The sequence below is a fragment of the Stegostoma tigrinum genome, chromosome 7 (genome assembly GCF_030684315.1).
Source record: "Stegostoma tigrinum isolate sSteTig4 chromosome 7, sSteTig4.hap1, whole genome shotgun sequence".
NCBI classification, from domain to species: domain Eukaryota; kingdom Metazoa; phylum Chordata; class Chondrichthyes; order Orectolobiformes; family Stegostomatidae; genus Stegostoma; species Stegostoma tigrinum.
The window spans coordinates 100,354,919-100,374,595 of record NC_081360.1 but is presented as its reverse complement, the minus strand read 5'-3'; the positions used below and the strand labels follow the sequence as shown (position 1 = coordinate 100,374,595).

At 41.2% G+C, this 19,677-nt stretch overlaps 1 protein-coding gene across 3 annotated transcripts in view; it reads left to right on the top strand.

The window, feature by feature from the left end:
* cfap65 (cilia and flagella associated protein 65) overlaps window positions 1-19,677 on the top strand; it is a 168,231-nt gene that overhangs the window by 77,933 nt on the left and 70,621 nt on the right. For all 3 annotated transcript variants that reach the window (XM_048534726.2, XM_059647681.1, XM_059647680.1), the window contains 7 exons: window positions 3,046-3,204; window positions 4,815-4,980; window positions 8,453-8,581; window positions 9,491-9,713; window positions 14,583-14,711; window positions 16,312-16,488; window positions 17,875-17,941. In XM_048534726.2, coding sequence (XP_048390683.2) covers window positions 3,046-3,204; window positions 4,815-4,980; window positions 8,453-8,581; window positions 9,491-9,713; window positions 14,583-14,711; window positions 16,312-16,488; window positions 17,875-17,941 — 1,050 coding nt within the window. The remainder of the gene's footprint in view (window positions 1-3,045; window positions 3,205-4,814; window positions 4,981-8,452; window positions 8,582-9,490; window positions 9,714-14,582; window positions 14,712-16,311; window positions 16,489-17,874; window positions 17,942-19,677) is intronic.

Below are 19,677 nucleotides of genomic sequence, written 5' to 3'. Positions count from 1 at the left end.
ATGTTCATGTAAACAAAGGTCACCACAATACGATCTTCCTATGATCTAAAATGGATATTCATGTCCTTTAGATCGTAATAGAATTCCTACAAAGTGGAAGCAAGCCATTCAGCCCATCGAGTCCACACCAACCCTCCGAAGAACGTCCCAGCCAGACCCATCCTACCCCGGTAACCCTACATTTCCCACAACTAACCTATCTAGCCTGCACATCCCTGGACATTACGGATAATTTAGCGCAGCCAATCCATCGAACCTGCACATGTTTGGACTGTGTGAGGACACAGGAGCATCTGGAAGAAACCCATGCAGACATGGGGAGAACATGCAAACTCCACACAGACAGTTGCCCAAGGGTGGAATCGAACTTGGTCCCAGGCACTGTGAGGCAGCAGTGCTAAACAGTGAGCCACCATGCCCCCTGAGACATCTTTGTGGATATACTTATTCTGTCTTGTGGAAGCTGAATCAAGCTGGGGAAGATGAAGCCAGATGTGAAATCTTAAACTGCTGTATTTTTGCCATAGATGGACAAGAACAGCAATCAAATTCACTTAAGTCAATCAGGACAGCTTAGCCTCAGAAATCACAGAATGATTAGGCACAGCAGGAAACCATTCCATACTGTGTTAATACAAAATACACCACTATTTTAGTGAGTAGAAACGCACAGTTGTTTGTTTTTTTTTTGTTTAATTGGTATGACTTGTTTCAGTTGCCATGACTGGCTAATTTTTTGCTGATTACCTTGACTCAGCTGCCCAAGTTGGAGGACATTAAGCTTTACTGCCTTGTTTATGATCAGTTTTAGAGGCATAGCGTATTACATCACAAAGAATCTGTTTTTGGGGTGGCTACAACAGGATACTTAGATAATCATGATATGATCGGGCAAAGATAACATGATTTTATGAAAGGGAAATTTTGTTTAATGAATCCCGTATTTGGGAAAGTCATAGCTACAGTAGTCAGAGGGGAACTGGTTGATGTGATGTACTTAGATTTCCAAAAGGTATGTGCTAAGATGCCATCTCAAACTCTGTTGTGTTAAATTAGAGCTCATGATGTAGAAGGTAATGGATTAGTATGGATAAAGGATTAATTAGCTGGCAAGAAACAGAGAGTAAGGCTGAATATGTTTGTCTCGGGTGAGCAAGCTGATGCTCTTGGAGAGCTACAGGGGTTGGTGTTAGATTTTCAACTCTTCATAACCCAAATTAATAATTTGAATGCGGGGACTTGACATATGATAGCTAAATTTACCAATGACACCAAGATATGCAGGAAAGTAAGTTGTCAAGAGGAGCTAGAGAGTCTGCAGAGAGCTATGAACAAGTCAAGTGATCAGGCAGTAATTTTCAGGTGTGAATTGTTCACTTGTCAGGGAAAGATAAAAGGCATTAGTAAATTTAAATGGGTTGCGGAACTTGGTGGTACAGAGGGATCTGGGTGTCTTTGTACATGAATCAGACAAAGTTAGTCTGCAGGTGTAGCAAGTGGTTAGGAGGTCAGGTGGGATGTTATCATTTACTGCAAGGATAATGGAATATTCAACTCAGGAGGTTTTACTGCAGCTGTACAGGTCATTGGTGAAACCACATCTGGAATATTGTGCACAGTTTTGGTCTCCTTAATGTAGAGAAATAAAATTGTTTTAAAAGCAGTTTGGAGAAGTTTAATGTGATTCATTTCTGGGTTGAAATTGTTATCTTACAAAGAAAGATTGAAGTTTATAATAATGAGAAATGTGATCTTATTGAAACATATAAAATCATGAGGGGAACTTGACAGGTTGGGTATCTGAAGGATGTTTTTACTTGTGGGAGAGATTAAAACTAGGGGACATGGTTTAAGAGGTCTCTCTTCTAAGATAGATGAGTTTTTTTTCTCTGAGGGTCATTAGAATGCAGATTTCTCTTCACATGAAAGTAGTGAAATAGCTTTTAAGTTTTTTGAAGTCTGAGTTAGACAGATTTTTGGGTATTAGAAATTGAGGAAGTACAATAGGCCACATATGGGTGCGTAAACTCCCAGAGGGTTGTCAGGCTGTAGGCAGTAACATTTCTCACCCCCCACCAAGAGCTCCTGTTCAGACATTCTTAAAAGCTACTTTTTCATTTTTCAGCAACACCTTTTTGACTCTCCTGTATTTTAGTTGCTATTTGGTTATATAGTTAATATATGCTATATTGGATTCACACAAAAGTAGAATTCAACAATGTTCTAATAAACAAAAACAACTCAAAATGGAAAGCGAGATAACAAGGTGTAGAGCTGGATGAATAAAGCAAACCAAGCAGCTTCAGAGGAGCAGGAAAACTGACGTTTCGGGTCTGGATCACAATGAAAAGCATTAATTCCAAAAAAACATAGTATTAAAATTGCACAAGACTAAAGGCATAGAAGAATGAGAGAGCTGAGGGCCTGGCTGACAAAGATAGCACAAAGGACATCATTGACGTGTGAACAAATGTAATTCAAGGAATACAGAGATCAATACAGGGTGTTCTTTTGGCTTTGGCAAATGACTCATGTCAGGGTTAAGACAAAATACATCAGGATCTAGATGGGATAAAGATGAAGTATCATTTACCAGTCTGGTAAAAGATACAATGATAGTGAAGTTATTGTCTCATGCTCTATAGATTAATGTATAACCAACTAATAAGAAAACAATGGAATTACACAACAGGCCACTAGACATCTAAGGGAAGAAAGTCATGGGAGTATTTCAGGTAAGAACCTCCATCAGATCTTAAGTAGATGGATTATAACAACAAAATAATCTTTTAAATAGCAGTATGAAATATTACATTTAAATGTCACAGCAGTATATTGATATTGGTGACTGACATTCTCTACCCTGTGAAGACTTTTCTGTTTTTTCTATTTGCCTTTGGGGTTTAGGTAACACTGGTCACTGATTTCTGTTGTGCCATTGGTATGTAGCCTGTGTACTTCATTTTCTTCGTTCATGGGTGTGGGCATTGCAAATTGCCCTTAAGATGTGTCAATTTATTGTGATGTGTTGTGGGTTCTTTGCAGACACAAACTTGGTCTTTCTATCCACAAGAACAGCGGAAATATTTCCTGAAACCGTACATTTTCATATGGGGAGTGAAAGGTCCACACTGCCCAGACATAGGGAAGAAGATCCGCCTCACCCTTCGCGTAATTGCTGAAGGATCAAAGGGCAGAATAACGGTAAGGTTAAAGCAACAAAATAAGGCATTTTGTGTAATGGTAACCATCACCCCTTCATTCATCTTCTTCTTTGCTCCCCTGAAGGTGGTAATTAGTGTTTATTTTGACAGGGGTAGAGGTGAGGAGGGAAACAGGCTCACACAATTGGCTTGATGATACTTTGTACTTTGGGGGTCAGTTAGTTGAGTTGGTTGGACAGCTGATTTGTGTTGCAGACTGTCCCGACAGCATGGATTCAATTTCAGCTGTACTGACTAGGTCACCATGAAGATCCCGCCTGAGTTGTGGTGACCATCAGATTAAACTCACCACTGGACGTGTGTTTCTGATGAGAGAACAATGCTCTGGGATTATGGCGAGCTTACCTTTTACTTTGTACAAAAGATCATTGTTAATTTTTTTTAAAAATTCCATCATGGGCTAAAGGCGTCACTGATAAAAACCAACACTTGATGTTCTGATTGCCCTTAAACTGAGTGACGTATTTGGCCATTTCAGAGAATAGTTAAGAGTTAACCACTTTGCAGTGGGTCTGGAGTTACAAGTAGGCCAGGCCAGGTAAGGATGCAGATTTCTTTCTTAAAGGATATTGGTGAACCAGATGGGTTTTTATGATAATCAGTTTTAGCTGTTATGGTCACCGTCACTGAGACTAGCTTCAAATCCAGACTTGTTCATTGAAATTACATTTCACCAGACACTTAAATCTCTGGATTAATAAATCACTGGCTTTGCCACTACGCTACTATCTACTATGTGTCATTGCAAACAATTTCAAATGGCACTCCAGCTAACTGTAGTTCATGCAACCCAACCCAACATTATACCTCACTAATTTACATGCTTCTAGATCTTTCTTCTAGTGTTTTGCCAGCAGCATATGTCAGTGCACATGAATGTGAATGTCACCTGTAATTTTGACCTTTGTCAATGAATTCGTCACGATGTATTGAAACTGTCCGAAACAGTCAGTAGGAGTGCAGAACTTTTGATCAATCTGGCAACATCCTAAAAGTAAAAGGGATAAATACTCAATTCTTCCACTCTTTAGGACAATTCTTAAGAGGTGATAATCAAATATGTAACAACTTGGTACAGCTAATGAATTCAATAAGGAACTCAGGTGAGAACTTAGGAGAAATTTCTCTATCTAAAGTTTAGTGAGAATGTTGAACTTGCTGCCGCATAGTGAAGCGGAGATAAATAGCTTGGATGCATTTAAGTTGGAGCTGGATGGCAGAGATAGGAATGGGAGGCTGTGTAAACAAGAATGGGAGGAGTTCAAATGGACCATCAACCCTAGTACGGACCAGTTAGGCTGAGTGAGCTGTTACTGTGGTGTAACTTCTGTGCAATGCTCCAACTGGAGATGCAACTTGCATCATTAACGTTCTGAATTCAACTTCGCTTAAATTATTAAGATCAATGAAACATATTCTCAATGCTTATTATTGTGTGAATGGTTGGTATTAATGTATGTTTTTGTCCATTCCACTGTAATCCCTACTAAGCAATTTTCTAATGGTAAATTGATCGATTTTTGCCATCTGTTTGCAGTACTTCTAAGTTAAATCAGCAATGGTTACCTATCTGCTAAACATCTCCTTTAGGCTGAGAAAGACCAGATACATTTGGGAGACATCTTGATTGGCAATATTAAGTCAGATGACCTTGTACTGGTCAATAATGGGCCATGCTCTTTGAGTTTTGAACTGAATGTCAAGCAGGACATCACCGGACTATGTGATCCTGATGAGGTTGTGAAAGATCCGATGGGTAAGTCGATGAGATATTGGTCAAACATTTTGCGATTGACAAATTGAGAATCTTCTGGACAAGTTTCTGTTGATGGTAGAAGGAAGGGCTCACTGAGGGAGTTAAGGAACTTTGAGATCTGGGCAAGAGTGAACTGGATTAAGAGACAGGACAAGAGGATAGGATTTCATCATAGTGAAGAAGTATGTGAATGCAATTTGCGTTTGGGACTTTGGAAAAGCAAGATAGTTAAGACACATAATAGCCAGAATGCGGCAAAGAGAAAAAGGATCATTACTTTAACTGATGTGAGGAGAAAGTTGTCCTCTGAGGGTAAGATTAAGTAGAGTAGGCCTGTATTCTCTGGAATTTAGAAAAATGGGAAAGTAATTAAATGGAATACAAAATTCTAATAAAGTTCGACCAAGTATATGCAGAGATTCTGTTTCCCCTGACTGGAGAGTGTTAAACTGGGGGCATAGTCTCATGTTAGTTTAGGACAGAGATAAGAGGAAATTTCTTTAGCCAGAGGGTTGTGAATGTTTGAAACTATCCAGATGACTATGGACGCTAGGTTGTTAAATATTTTTGGAACAGCAATCAGTGCATTCTTGGGTACTAAGAAAACTAAGAGGTGTGGAGATTGGGTAGGCAACTGGAGCCGATTTTGAAGATCAGCAATTACCTTAATGAACAGTGCAGCAGGCTTTATGAACCGAATGGTGTACTCCTGCTCCTGTTTCTTGTGTTCAAAAATAGCGCCAGAACTGGAAATAAAAATATATTACATCCAGCAAAATATTTATTACTTAGGCAGGAACTAGTTAAGCATAGTCTTGAATATTAAGATTGGTAGAGATAGGGCAGAATACGAAATGTTGACTTTAATTCCCAGGAGATTGATTTTGGAAGATTGATTTTGGAAGATTGAATCATTCCATATAAAATAAACCCTTCTAGTAATTTATTTTCTTTATTCATTCACGGGCTGAGGGCATCGCTGGCTAGGCAGCATTTATTGCCCTTCTCTAATTGCTCAGAGGGCAGTTAAGAGTCAACCACATTGTTATGGGTCTGGAGTCATGTGTAGGCCAGACCAGAATAGGATGGCAGTTTCCTTCCCTAAAGGGCATTAGTGAACCAGATAATTTTTTTTCCTTCAATCAACAATGGATTAACAGTCATCATTAGATTCTTAATTCCCGATATTTATTGAATTTGAATTCCACTATCTGCCATGGCAGGATTCAAACCCAGGTCAACCAGAATGTTATTTGGGACTTTGGATTAACAATCCGGCGATAATATCATTAGGCCATCGCCTTTCCGGGTAAAGTCCCAAGTTCTTCTCGGACATCTTCTACGGGTCTGTCATACAGCGTGATATCCCTGCAAGTTGCTATTCTGTTTAGCAGGACTTAAGTGTTTTTCCCAGGTGTTGGACACAGATTCTGGGATAGACATGCCTGCAACTCAAAATGTGTAGGATGTAGTGTGGCTTCTATTGAATGATAAATAACAGGAAATCAATCCACTTTGTATGATAGAGGAATATAAGACCTTCTGGACAAAAATTGGCAAATTTTGAAATGTAAGCTGTTCAGCCCTGTTGCGTCCAGTTGTAAATGGTGGTGGATGATTAAACAACTCACTAGAGGAGAAGGCTGCACAAATATCCCCATTGTGAATAATTGTGGAACCAGCGTATCAGAGTAAAAGGTGAGAATAAAGCATTTGTACTGATCTTCATACAGAAGTACACAATGGATAATATCAACTCGGCCTTCTCCGGTTATCAGTAAATTCTATTCACTACATGTGATATCAAGAAATGGCTGAAGGCACTGATACTGCAAAGACTATGGGCCCTGAAAACATTTCTGCAATACTACTCCAGAACTTACAATACCCTCAACCAAGCTGTTCCAGAACAGCTACAACACTGGTATCTACCCAGCAATGTGTAAAATTGCCCAGATATATTGTGCACATAAAAGAAGGAACAAATCCAACCCAGCCAATTATTTCTCAAGGTCATAAGGATGTTTGTTGATGATTGCTCAATGTTTAGCACTCTCAGCTCCTCGAATACTGAAGCAGTCCATGTCCAAACGCAGCAAGACATGGACAATATCTTGTTTGGGATTACAAGTGGGAAAGTGACTTTCAAGATGCATGAGTGCCAGTCCAATGTCCAGCTCCAACAAGAGGGAATCTAACAATTGTCATTGACCAGAAACTGAACTGGATCAGCCTTGTAAATACAGTGGCAACAACAGATCAGGGTTAGGAATTCTGCAGTGAGAAACACATCTCCTGATATCTCTCCTTCATTTAGTAGGCACAAGTCAGAAATGCTCCAACAACACTCATAAAGCTTCATACCATCCAGGAACTACAACTTGCACGTGTACCACTGTGTGTAACATCAACAAGATACACTGCAGAAATTCATCAAAGCTTCTTAGACAGCACTTTCCAAACCCATGACTAGTATCATCTAGAAGGACAAGGCCAGCAGATGCATGGGAATACCACCACCTACAAAAACCTCTCCAATCAACTCATCATCCTGCCTTGGAAATATATCAGTGTTCCTTTGGTGTTGCTTGGTCAAAACCCTTGCATTCCCTCCCTAGTGGTATTACGGGTCTAACTACAGCCCGTGACTGCAGTGGTTCAAGAAGGCAGCTCACCACTTCCTTCTCAAGGGCAACTAGGGATGGGCAATACATGCTGGCCAAGTCATCGACATCCACATCTCATGAATGAATATAAAGTACAATTTAGCTCACATTGCCTCATCTGCACAATGCAAGAATAGAGGAGTTTTTGATCAATCGTAGCAATCATTGTCTACCAGTTAGTCTACAACAAAACCAGTGTGATGTGATGAAACTACCAGTGGCAGAAAGCTTTGAGGTAGAAAGTCATCTATTTCTCTTAAACATGTTGGTCTAATTAAACATTTAAGATGATTAGAGAAATTTATAGGTGATGTGTTATTTCCTCAGGTGGCAGAGTAAAATTAAAGGAAGGCTGTTTCGAGATTATTTCCAGAAACACTTATTGACACATTGAGCAGTAGAAATTGGGAATTCTCTGCCCCAAAAAGCTGTCAGTGAAAAATTTCCAAATTGGTACAGGCAGAATTTTGTTTGCCGAAGGCAGTAAGAAGGATGGAACTAAGGTTGAAAGGTGTTGCCATAGTCAGGTGTGATCTAACTGAATGGCAATGGATTAAGCTTGAGTGGTTGGGGCTCTTGTGGCGCAATGTTAGTGTCCCAACTTTTGAGCAAGGAGTCCTGGGTTAAAGTTCCACCTGGCCCAGATGTAGGTTACAATATGTTGAAACAGGTTGATTAAAATAAATAGGCATGAGTGATTAAATAGCTTACTTGTATTCCTGTGCATACCCTGCGCTGAGACTAGTCTATAATGTGTATTCCTGTTATGATTAATTCTCTTTTGTTGGAAATGCATGATGTCTTAGCTTTTAAAGTGAAATATCACCATGGCACAATTCCTGCGAGGTCAAAAGTCTGCTTTCGGTTCACTGTCCGGCCTGTTCGAAGGCTTCATTACACCTGGACAATTAGCTCCAAGATTCTCTCTGCTAAAGGTGAGTATATTTTTATATATGTGGATTAAATATTGGCATTTTGCACCTGGCAGATTGCTCTATATCTGGTCTGGACTGAAAGGATAGAAGTTTCTTCGCTATAGGCTGTAAGATCCATATGTGAAATGTGTTTGGGTCACTCAATCTGGTTTAAAGCAGATTGGGGCATAAAATGGCCTCTAATTTGGCATTAATTGGCATCAAGTGAATGAGTTGGTGAGTGAAGTTGAAAATGACTGATCAAAAGAAGAAAACGTTGTATTCTTATACTACCTTTTATGACCCTTGTCCATCCATAAAGCTCTTTGCAACTATGAGGCATTTTATGATCTGCAGTCATTCTTGATTTGAAACATGGCATCTAATTTGGACATATGAAGGACCCAGAAGCAGCAATATGGTGACCTGAAACTTGTTTTACTGATGTTTGTTGAGGGATAAATTTTGGCCAGAAAATTATTGAGAATGCCTCTGCTTTTCTTCAAAATAGTGCCAAGGAACCTTTTACATCCACGTTAGTGGGGGGGTCACAGATTCATACAGTATAGAAATGGACCCTTTGGTCCAGCTGATCCACGCAGACCAGACATCCCAATCTGATCTATTTGCCAGCATTTGGCCTATATCTCTCTAAACCTTCCTATTCATTTACCCATCCATATGCCTTTTAAATGCTGTAATTGTAACTGCCACCTTCTGTTTGATCTCTCATCCTAAAGATGGCACTTTCAGTTCACTTGAATTGCCCTGGAATGACAACCTAGGTTATGTAGTGAAGTGTTGGAATGGGCTCAAACTCATGTCCTTTCACTCTGGTATAAATGTGCAACCTGGTTTTTGGAATGAAAAATGCACCCACCATGTATTTCAATTAATCTTAACTGTTTTTCATTTGTGTAATATTTTCAGCGCTGGAACCTGATGAAAGTGAGGAGGGAAAACCTTTGTGTCGTGTGATAGCCGATGGAGTCTACCCAATGATATTCATCTCAGATGCTCGTTGTCTGGGGAGCATTAGTGGCATCAGCAAGCAGCAGCTCTGGCGCCTCTTCTCGCTGGACACACTCAACGAGTACCTGCAGCGTGATCCCACAGAAAGTGAGCTGCTATACCAGGTGCCAACCAGACACAGGTGAGTAATGCTGCCAAGACAAACAACCGAGACTACAGAAACATTGAATATTGGTGTAGGATTAAGCCATTTGGCCCATTGAAACCAATCAACCATTTTATGCAGTCGTGAATGATCCTCTATCTCAACGCCATCCTTTTGCTTTCTCGCCTTACCTCTTGACACATTTGACTTCAAGTAGTCTCTCTGTTTTTTTTGTTAAATATATTTAATGACGTGTCTCCTTAGTCATACAGTACGGAAACAGACCCTTCGGTCCAACCAGTCCATGCCAAACCTAATCCCAAACTAAATTAGCAAACAGTTCATCCACTTCACCAACACCTTCCACCCCAACCTTCAGTTCACCTGGGCCATCTCCAGCACATCCCTCACCTTCCTGGACCTCTCAGTCTCCATCTCAGGCAACCAGCTTGTAACTGATGTCCATTTCAAGCCCACCGACTCCCACAGCTACCTAGAATACACCTCCTCCCACCCACATTCCTGCAAAAATTCCATCCCCTATTCCCAATTCCTCCGCCTCCACCGCATCTGCTCCCACGATAAGACATTCCACTCCCGCACATCCCAGATGTCCAAGTTCTTCAAGGACCGCAACTTTCCCACCACAGTGATCGAGAATGCCCTTGACCGCGTCTCCCGTATTTCCCACAACACATCCCTCACAACCCGCCCCTGCCACAACCGCCCAAAGAGGATCCCCCTCGTTCTCACACACCATCCTACCAACCTCCGGATACAACGCATCATCCTCCGACACTTCCGCCATTTACAATCCGACCCCACCACCCAAGACATTTTTCCATCCCCACCCCTGTCTGCTTTCCGGAGAGACCACTCTCTCCGTGACTCCCTTGTTCGCTCCACACTGCCCTCCAACCCCACCACACCCGGCATCTTCCCCTGCAACCGCAGGAAATGCCACACTTGCCCCCACACCTCCTCCCTCACCCCTATCCCAGGCCCCAAGATGACATTCCACATTAAGCAGAGGTTCACCTGCACATCTGCCAATGTGGTATACTGCATCCACTGTACCCGGTGTGGCTCCCTCTACATTGGGGAAACCAAGTGGAGGCTTGGAGACCATTTTGCAGAACACCTCCGCTCAGTTCGCAACAAACAACTGCACCTCCCAGTCACAAACCATTTCCACTCCCCCTCCCATTCTTTAGATGACATGTCCATCATGGGCCTCCTGCAGTGCCACAATGATGCCACCCGAAGGTTGCAGGAACAGCAACTCATATTCCGCCTGGGAGCCCTGCAGCCTAATGGTATCAATGTGGACTTCACCAGTTTCAAAATCTCCCCTTCCCCTACTGCATCCCTAAACCAGCCCAGTTCGTCCCCTCCCCCCACCGCACCACACAACCAGCCCAGCTCTTCCCCCCCCCACCCACTGCATCCCAAAACCAGTCCAACCTGTCTCTGCTTCCCTAACCGGTTCTTCCTCTCACCCATCCTTTCCTTCCACCCCAAGCCGCACCCCCATCTACCTACTAACCTCATCCCACCTCCTTGACCTGTCCGTCTTCCCTGGACTGACCTATCCCCTCCCTACCTCCCCACCTATACTCTCTCCACCTATCTTCTTTACTCTCCATTTTTGGTCCGCCTCCCCCTCTCTCCCTATTTATTCCAGTTCCCTCTCCCTATCCCCCTCTCTGATGAAGGATCTAGGCCCGAAACGTCAGCTTTTGTGCTCCTGAAATGCTGCTTGGCCTGCTGTGTTCATCCAGCCTCACATTTTATTACCCTAAATTAGCCCCTCCTGCCTGCTCCTGGCCTCCATCACTCCAAACCTTTCTTATTGGTGTATCTATCCGAATATCTTGTAAACGTTGTAAATGTACCCGTGCCCATCACTTCCTCAGGTAGGTCATTCCACATGTGAACCACCCACTATGTAAAAAAAAATGCCTCCTTTATCTTTTTTAAAATCTCTCTCCTCTCCCCTTAAAAATATGCCCCCTAATCTTCAAATACTCCATCCTAGGGAAAAGAAAATTACTCTATCTATACCTGTCATTGTTTTATAAATTTTCATCAGGTTGCCTCTCAACCTCCTACGCTCCAGTTGAAAAGGTCCCAGATTGTCCAGCGATAATGGGAACTGCATATGCTGGAGAATCCAAGATAATGAAATGTGAGGCTGGATGAACACAGCAGGCCCAGCAGCATCTCAGGAGCACAAAAGCTGACGTTTCGGGCCTAGACCCTTCATCAGAGAGGGGGATGGGGTGAGGGTTCTGGAATAAATAGGGAGAGAGGGGGAGGCGGACCGAAGATGGAGAGAAAAGAAGATAGGTGGAGAGGAGAGTATAGGTGGGGAGGTAGGGAGGGGATAGGTCAGTCCAGGGAAGACAGACAGGTCAAGGAGGTGGGATGAGGTTAGTAGGTAGGAGATGGAGGTCCGGCTTGGGGTATGAAGAAGGGATGGGTGAGAGGAAGAACCAGTTAGGGAGGCAGAGACAGGTTGGACTGGTTTTGGGATGCAGTGGGTGGAGGGGAAGAGGTGGGCTGGTTGTGTGGTGCAGTGCTGGAGGGGATGAACTGGGCTGGTTTTGGGATGTGGTGGGGGAAGGGGAGATTTTGAAGCTGGTGAAGTCCACATTGATACCGTTGGGCTGCAGGGTTCCCAAGCGGAATATGAGTTGCTGTTCCTGCAACCTTCGGATGGCACCCTTGTGGCACTGCAGGAGGCCCATGATGGACATGTCATCTAAAGAATGGGAGGGGGAGTGGAAATGGTTTGCGACTGGGAGGTGCAGTTGTTTATTGCGAACCGAGCGGAGATGTTCTGCAAAGCGGTCCCCAAGTCTCCGCTTGGTTTCCCCAATGTAGAGGAAGCCACACCGGGTACCTATTCCTAGGGTACTCTCCCGATTTATTCCAGAACCCTCACCCCATTCCCCTCTCTGATGAAGGGTCTAGGCCCGAAACGTCAGCTTTTGTGCTCTTGAGATGCTGCTGGGCCTGCTGTGTTCATCCAGCCTCACATTTCATTATCCCAGATTGTCCAGCCTTTCTTTATAACTCAAACTTTCATACCCAGCAACATCCTGGTAAATCTCTTGATTAGTAGAAAATTTCATAGGTTCACCATCCTCTGCATGAAGAAAAGTTTCCAGGGTTAATAACCCTCAGGTTAAACTCACCACCAATCATCTCTCTTCATGTGACTCTAGGAACTTTTAGTGACTGGTGTGTTGATCTTCAGTGTGCTTTTACCTATTCGCTAAATAGGCGAAGAATTCTGCAACAGGTGTGATGAACCAAATTGCCTCCTGCTATACTATACATTTCTCCTTTCCCTTTGCAAACTGTATATGTTATAATTACATATGTTGTAATTCCTTTTGAGCTTGTGTTATTTCGATAAGGCTACACCCCCTTTAAGGCCAACATATTACGTCTGAGTTCATTGGCCAGAGGGAGTTGATTGCTCCAGATCCCTTCAAAAGACGATGATGTATATTTGTAGCATAGCTTCTACCCATTTGTAATGCAGATGGATGCTCAACATCTTCAAATTTCTCAAATAATTGGTATGCAGTGTTAATTAGACATTCTTCTAAACCCCTCAATTCTAATTTTACTTTTTGCTGTAACTAGCTGGAAGTGTGTGCTGGGACAGTTCTTGGAGAGAAGATTGAGAGGAGATTTGCAAAAGGTTTGCAAAATCAAGAGTGAGCTGAATAGAGTAGATAGAGAAAAGTAGTCCCCATCATAAAAAGAATGAGGGCATAAATTTAAAGTGATGTGCATAAGAAGCAAGGGTGATGCAAGTAAAGACTTGCTTACACTGAATAGTTAGGGTAGGGAATGTACTGTCTGGAAGAGTGGTGAGGACACTTTCAATTGAGGCATTCAAGTTGACATTGGATGATTATTTGGATAGACATAGTGCAAGTGTCTGGAGGAAACACAGAAGATTGGCATTGGGTAATGTTGCTCCTTGAAGAACCAGTGCAAGCACAATGGGCTAAATGGCTGTCTCCTGAACCGTATCAATTTTGTGTGTTGGACAATACGTGGCAAGGACAACAGCACACTGTAGCTGACAGACTTAACTAAACACCATTTGAAGACTGATTAAGAAATACAAACACCAGGGAAGGAAATCAGGTGAAATAGAGTCAAACTGGTTACAGAAGGAGAAACAAAGAAAGGGAGGGAAGCATTAGATTAAGGGAGAGAGCGTCAAAAAAGTGATGGGTAGGAAAACAAAAACAAATCTTTCTTGAAACTCTTTATGCTGCATTTACAACTATCTTCAAGCATAATATTAAACAGTTTAAATTTCTCTAATAAAAACCAACTGAACTGCGGATGCTGTAAATCAGGAACAAAAACAAAGTTGCTAGAAAAGCTTAGCAGGTCTGGCAGCATCTGTGGAGGAGAAAACAGAGTTAACAATTTGGGTCCAGTGAAAACCGGAACCAAAACATTAACTCTGTTTTCTCCTCCACAGATGCTGCCAGACCTGCTGAGCTTTTCCAGCAACTTTGTTGTTGTTGTTTTTGTTAAATTGTTCTCTTTCTGGAGTGAGGCAGTTGACTGGCATAGCATTTGCAAATTTTCACTAGATCTTTTCACTATTAATTATGAGCTCTAACTTCCTGCAGCATGTTTAATGTGTAATTAATATAGAAATGCAGAGATTGCTTGAGATATTGTTTGTATGAGTTAAACAGTGGAACAGCATCAAGCAACCAGTGATTTCCTGAGATCCATGCCACACAATGCATCTCTTGATCCTCTACACGTGTTGGCCAAGTTGCATAACGGCATGCAATACAAAAACAATTTTATTTCTTTTGTGGAAGATTTGGCTAACAGTCTCCTCTATTTCTCGTGTAGCATGAGTCGACGTCCCTCGGTGTCTACTCCAGTGATGGTGGATTTCAACTTTGGAGCAGCACCCATCTGTGCAGATCCATCCATTGTCCTGCTAATGATTGAGAACAAGGAGATGACACCTGCTGACTGGTGGGTACCACATGCATTAGACAGGAAGGCAGGAGGAATTTAACCTGTAATCAAATTACAGTGGAAAAATCTAATATCCTTATTCCACAGTTGTGTCATTATAAAGGCAGAACTGAAAAGATACAGGTTTAATTTCACGGAACATAGAGGAAGACCCAAGAGAAAATTTATCCAAGTAAGGAAAGAAAGGGCTCACATTTATTTAACACTTTGACATATACTCTCCCACACTGAATTGCTTTTCCCAGTCGCTGTCATTCTTTTATGAAATGTGCACTTCACTGGCTGAGCCAGCATTTAATGACCATTGTTAATTGCTCTGGAAAAGGTTATGGTAAGCCACCCTTTTCAGCTGCTCAGCTCTTGGAATGTAGGGGCACCCACAGTGCTGTTGGGAAGGAGTTCCAGGATTTAGACTGAGTAATGGTAAATGAACAGTAATAGATTTCCAAATCAGGACAGTGAGTGGCTTGGAGGGGAACTTGCATGTAGTGACATTCCAATGCATTGACTGCCATTGCTTTTCATGATGTTAGAATCATGGATCACTCTTTGAAGGTGCTGTTAAGGAGGGAGTTCCAGAATTTTGACTGAGCGAGAGTGAATGAATGATGAGTGATTTCCACACAAGGATTGTGCGTGGCTAGGAGGGAAACATGCTAGTGGTGACATTCCCATCATCTGCTTCCCTTGTCCTCCTTTGTGGTAGAGGGGTTGAATGTAGTCAGCCAGTCTATAAATTGTCCAGCTTCTGAAGAAGTAAAGAAATTATGCAATGAGCCACAATTCTCAACATTACTTTGCTGATGATTCTGCCAAATTTTGCATGTGTGGTTATGCATGGACTTATTTCAATTTCATACCTGTTTCTCTTAGATATTTTGCTAGATATAGAGGGAGGGAAGGCTTCAGGACATCAGTGTTAAATGCTCTTAAAAATATTTAGATTGGATTTCAGGTAACATTTATTTTTTGGAGATTCATTGACCCTTTCCATGGATTGCCAGGCAACCTACTGTGGTTAGGTTTACTATAGCCTTCAAAGGCTAGGTCGTTCAGAGTATAAAAAGCATTTCAAGTATATGTCAGGTGAAATGACAATTATCTTTACATAATTAAGTCTTCAAAATGGTGAAGTTTTTAATAAGATTAAGTGAGTAGAAAGTATTTCCACTGCTAGGAGTATCAGTAACTAAAGGATACAATGGTAGAATAACCAGGGAGAAGATGAGAATTTATTTTTGCGGTATATTTTCTGCCCTGGAATGCATTGCCTGAAAGGAAGTTGAAAACGGGTTCAACACTAGCTTTCAAAAGATAATAATTGGACAAATAGCTGAAAAGAAAATATTTGCAGGGCTGTGGAAAAAGTGCTAGTTGGTGGGGAGAGAGACTACTTGGATCGGATTTTCAAAGATGCTATACAAGCCACATGGTCTGAATAGCCCTTTTCTGTGCTTTATGATGCCGAATGACTTTTCTATGATCAGGACAAGTAACCCAAGCTTGAGAGTAGGTTTTGCATTTAAATTCTGAATTTATAACCTGGAGGACAATTATATCATTTTTCCCTTTGATTTGTGCCTGTTACATTATCAAGGGCTTTCCTGTTTCCAAAAGACCAACAACTGGACCTGGAATACTGGGCGGAAACTGGAGAATTCAACCCTACTGAGCTGCACGAAATGAGGATTGATGATAATCGGCTCTTCACTGTGGAACCAAAATCTGGATGCTTGCTTCCTGGGAAGCGAGAAACTATTCAACTAACTTACAGGTATTAAGACTAGAGATGGTATGGGGGTGCATCTATGTGAATTTTCCTCCTGTCACACATGGCAAACATTATAACGGCTTGTCCAAGTACGTCCAATCTGAGGCAGGAGTTGATCATGTCTGTATAGTGTTGCTGGATTTATTGCTCCAAATTAAGTTGGGAATGAATCGAATTCTGTAAGATGCTCAGGCCATCTGAAATAGTGTATTCTAGAAAGATGCCATGCAGCGTGTTAAAATGATTTCAAACAGAGGTCGGTCAGGCAGAACCGTATCCGGTGCATTGATTGTCTCCAATCAATGTATATGTACCATTATGCATTCAGTCTTCAGTATTAGCAGCCTCAATATCAGCTGCTTGCATTCTAGGCTTTGAAATTGTCTTCCAAAAGATTTGTACTTTCCCTTCCTCAGTTAAGATGATCCTTAAAACTTACCTCTTTAACCAACTCATTCTAATTTCTCATCACATAGCTTGGTTAACCATTTGTTGGATAATTGTTTTTATAAAGAGCCTTGTAAGGTTAAAGGCTCAACATAAAAATAAGTTCTTATTAATGCCACAGTGTTTGTGACAAAGTGTTACGTCAGGTCAGAAACTGCATGCATTTTTTAAAAAAGTCATTAATTGAATAAATTAATGATATTAAGCAAAAGTTTCAGTGAATCCTTTTCTTCAAACTTGTATTTCTCCACTGCATGCTAAAGATGAGTGAAAATGGCTACTATCATTGCGTGTAAGGAGCAGTAGAGATATGAGAATACCCTATAGTGCCAATACAGAGGAGCAACAGGTACTTGAGGGCAATAGGCATCTGTGACAATATCTTATAAAATGTTTGCTTAAAGACCGTAGGGGTTAATTACAGTGCCTTGTATAAAATTGTGATGTGGAGGTGCTGGTGTTGGACTGCAGTGAGCAAAGTCAAAAGGCACACAATACTATGTGATAGTCCAACAGGTTTATTTGAAATCACAAACTTCCACAGCACTGCACCTTCACCAGCTGATGAAGGTGCAGTGCTCTGAAAGTTTGTGATTTCAAATAAGCTTGTTGGATTATAAATTTGCGTTGTGTGACTTCTGACTGTACAAACTCAGCAATTATGTTCCAAATAAAATGATGAACTCTTAAACTAAAGCTGTGCTATACAAAGGCTCTAACTCTGGACAAAATATATTGAATATTAATCAGAGTTGAGCAAAAGAGTACTAGTGAAAACTTTTGAACTAATCTTCATTTCAACACAGACCTTGAAGTTCAAAGCTTTATTCCGATCTGAGATGGATATAAACTGCACATTTAAGTACCTACAACAGATTTTTTATGTGTGTTTTGAAATAGCAATGAAAATAACTTTATATTTAAATTGTTCCCTCTTCTCAGGCATGAATATATAGGCACTGATCGGATCCCCATTTTATTGAAACTTTCACATGGTCGTGAAATTTTGGTAAGGAATAATTTGTGTTACCCAGAGAGCATTTTGTTTTAATTAAATGAGACGAACTGTACAACTGGAAAAAGATTTCAAAATGCACCAGATATGGGGCAAGACTCTTCAAATACTGCCCACTGCTAAGGGTTATTAGGACAAATAGTTGTCCCTCAACATTTACAGGAATAACAAAGCTTGTCATAATTGAAGAAGCCAAGGTGTGGGATTCATATTGGCCAATCAATGTTCTATTCCTTGACCAGTGGGGAAAATCCCAAACTGCAGACGTGTTTATATTTTGTAGCCTTAGCAGTATTTTAAGTGAAAGATTTGTATTGTTATCACCAATGGCCAATGTTATGTCATGCTTTGGAAGATTATCTGGGATGATTCTCCTCTCTGCCTTCACAAGGCATGGATTCACTTTATAACTTCACTTGCTGAGTCAAGACTTTGGGATGAGAGACTTATTTTCTGTATAGCTTATGCCTAAAGTAGAGGAATGTCTTGTTGAGAATGTTAATGGTATAAGCATGTACTTGTCGTTTGCTCATTTTTATCTTATTTGCTCCATAGGTGTTTGCTTCAGTTATGATCTAGCTGATGGTAGTACTGGACAAGTCAGATTCCAGAGTGAGACCTGACTTTTTTTGTTTATTGTGGCAATCAATCACAGAGCACATTCACAAGAGGCTGCCAGTATATGCTCAACAAACAAACATTGAATGTTTTTATACAAAAGAAATACACAAACTATGTTACATTATACAAAAACTATAGACAGTGGTCTCATAGAATCGTACAGAAGAGGCTATATGACTTGTTGATGCTGACAAAAACACTACTCTAAATCTACACAGGTCTCACTTTCCAGCACCTAGCCCATAACCTTGAATTTTATGACATTCTAAGTGCTCATCCAAGCACTTTTTAAAGGTTGTGAGGTTTCCCATCTCATCTATCCTAGGCAGTGCATTCCAGATTCCAACCACTGTGAGTGAAAAATATTTTCCACAAATCTCCCATAAACCTCCTGCCTTTCATATTAGAAATGTGGCCCCACGTTCTTGACCCTTTTATTAAGGGGATCAGTTGCTTTCTATCCATCCTGTCCATGCCCCTCATAGTCTCATACAGCTTGATCAGGACCCTTCTGAGTCTTCTCTGCTCCAAATAAAACAATACAATCCAGCCTGTCTCAATAGCAAATATCAGAAAGAAAGATTCAACCCTTTCGCCGTAAAAACGACTCTACAAAAATGTATTAGATGTGGGAGCAGAAGTCAGCCAATCCACCTATCAAGTCTGTTCCACCATTCAATGATGTCATCCTCAACTCCACTTTTCTGCCTTTTCTATACAATTCCTGATTCTTTTACTAATTAAAAATCTGCCTACCTAAGCTTTGTACTAACAAACCAGCTTCCACCACCCTCTGTAGAAAGCAAAAACATGATGAACAAGACTCAGATCAGCATGTAGCAACATTGGGGATGGGGTTCATGGTCTGACGTTGATTAATTCAATGTTGAGTCCAGAGGCTATAAAGTACATAAGCAGAAAATGAGATGTTGTTCCATGAACTTAGACTGAGCTTAAATTTATCATTGCAACAGCCGACAGATTGAAATTTTAGAGTTTTCAATTTGTTCATTAGATGTGTGTATTCCTGGCTGGACTAGAATTTATTGCCCATCACTAATTGCCCTTGAGAGGTTGATAGTGAGCTGTCTTCTTGAACCACCACAGTA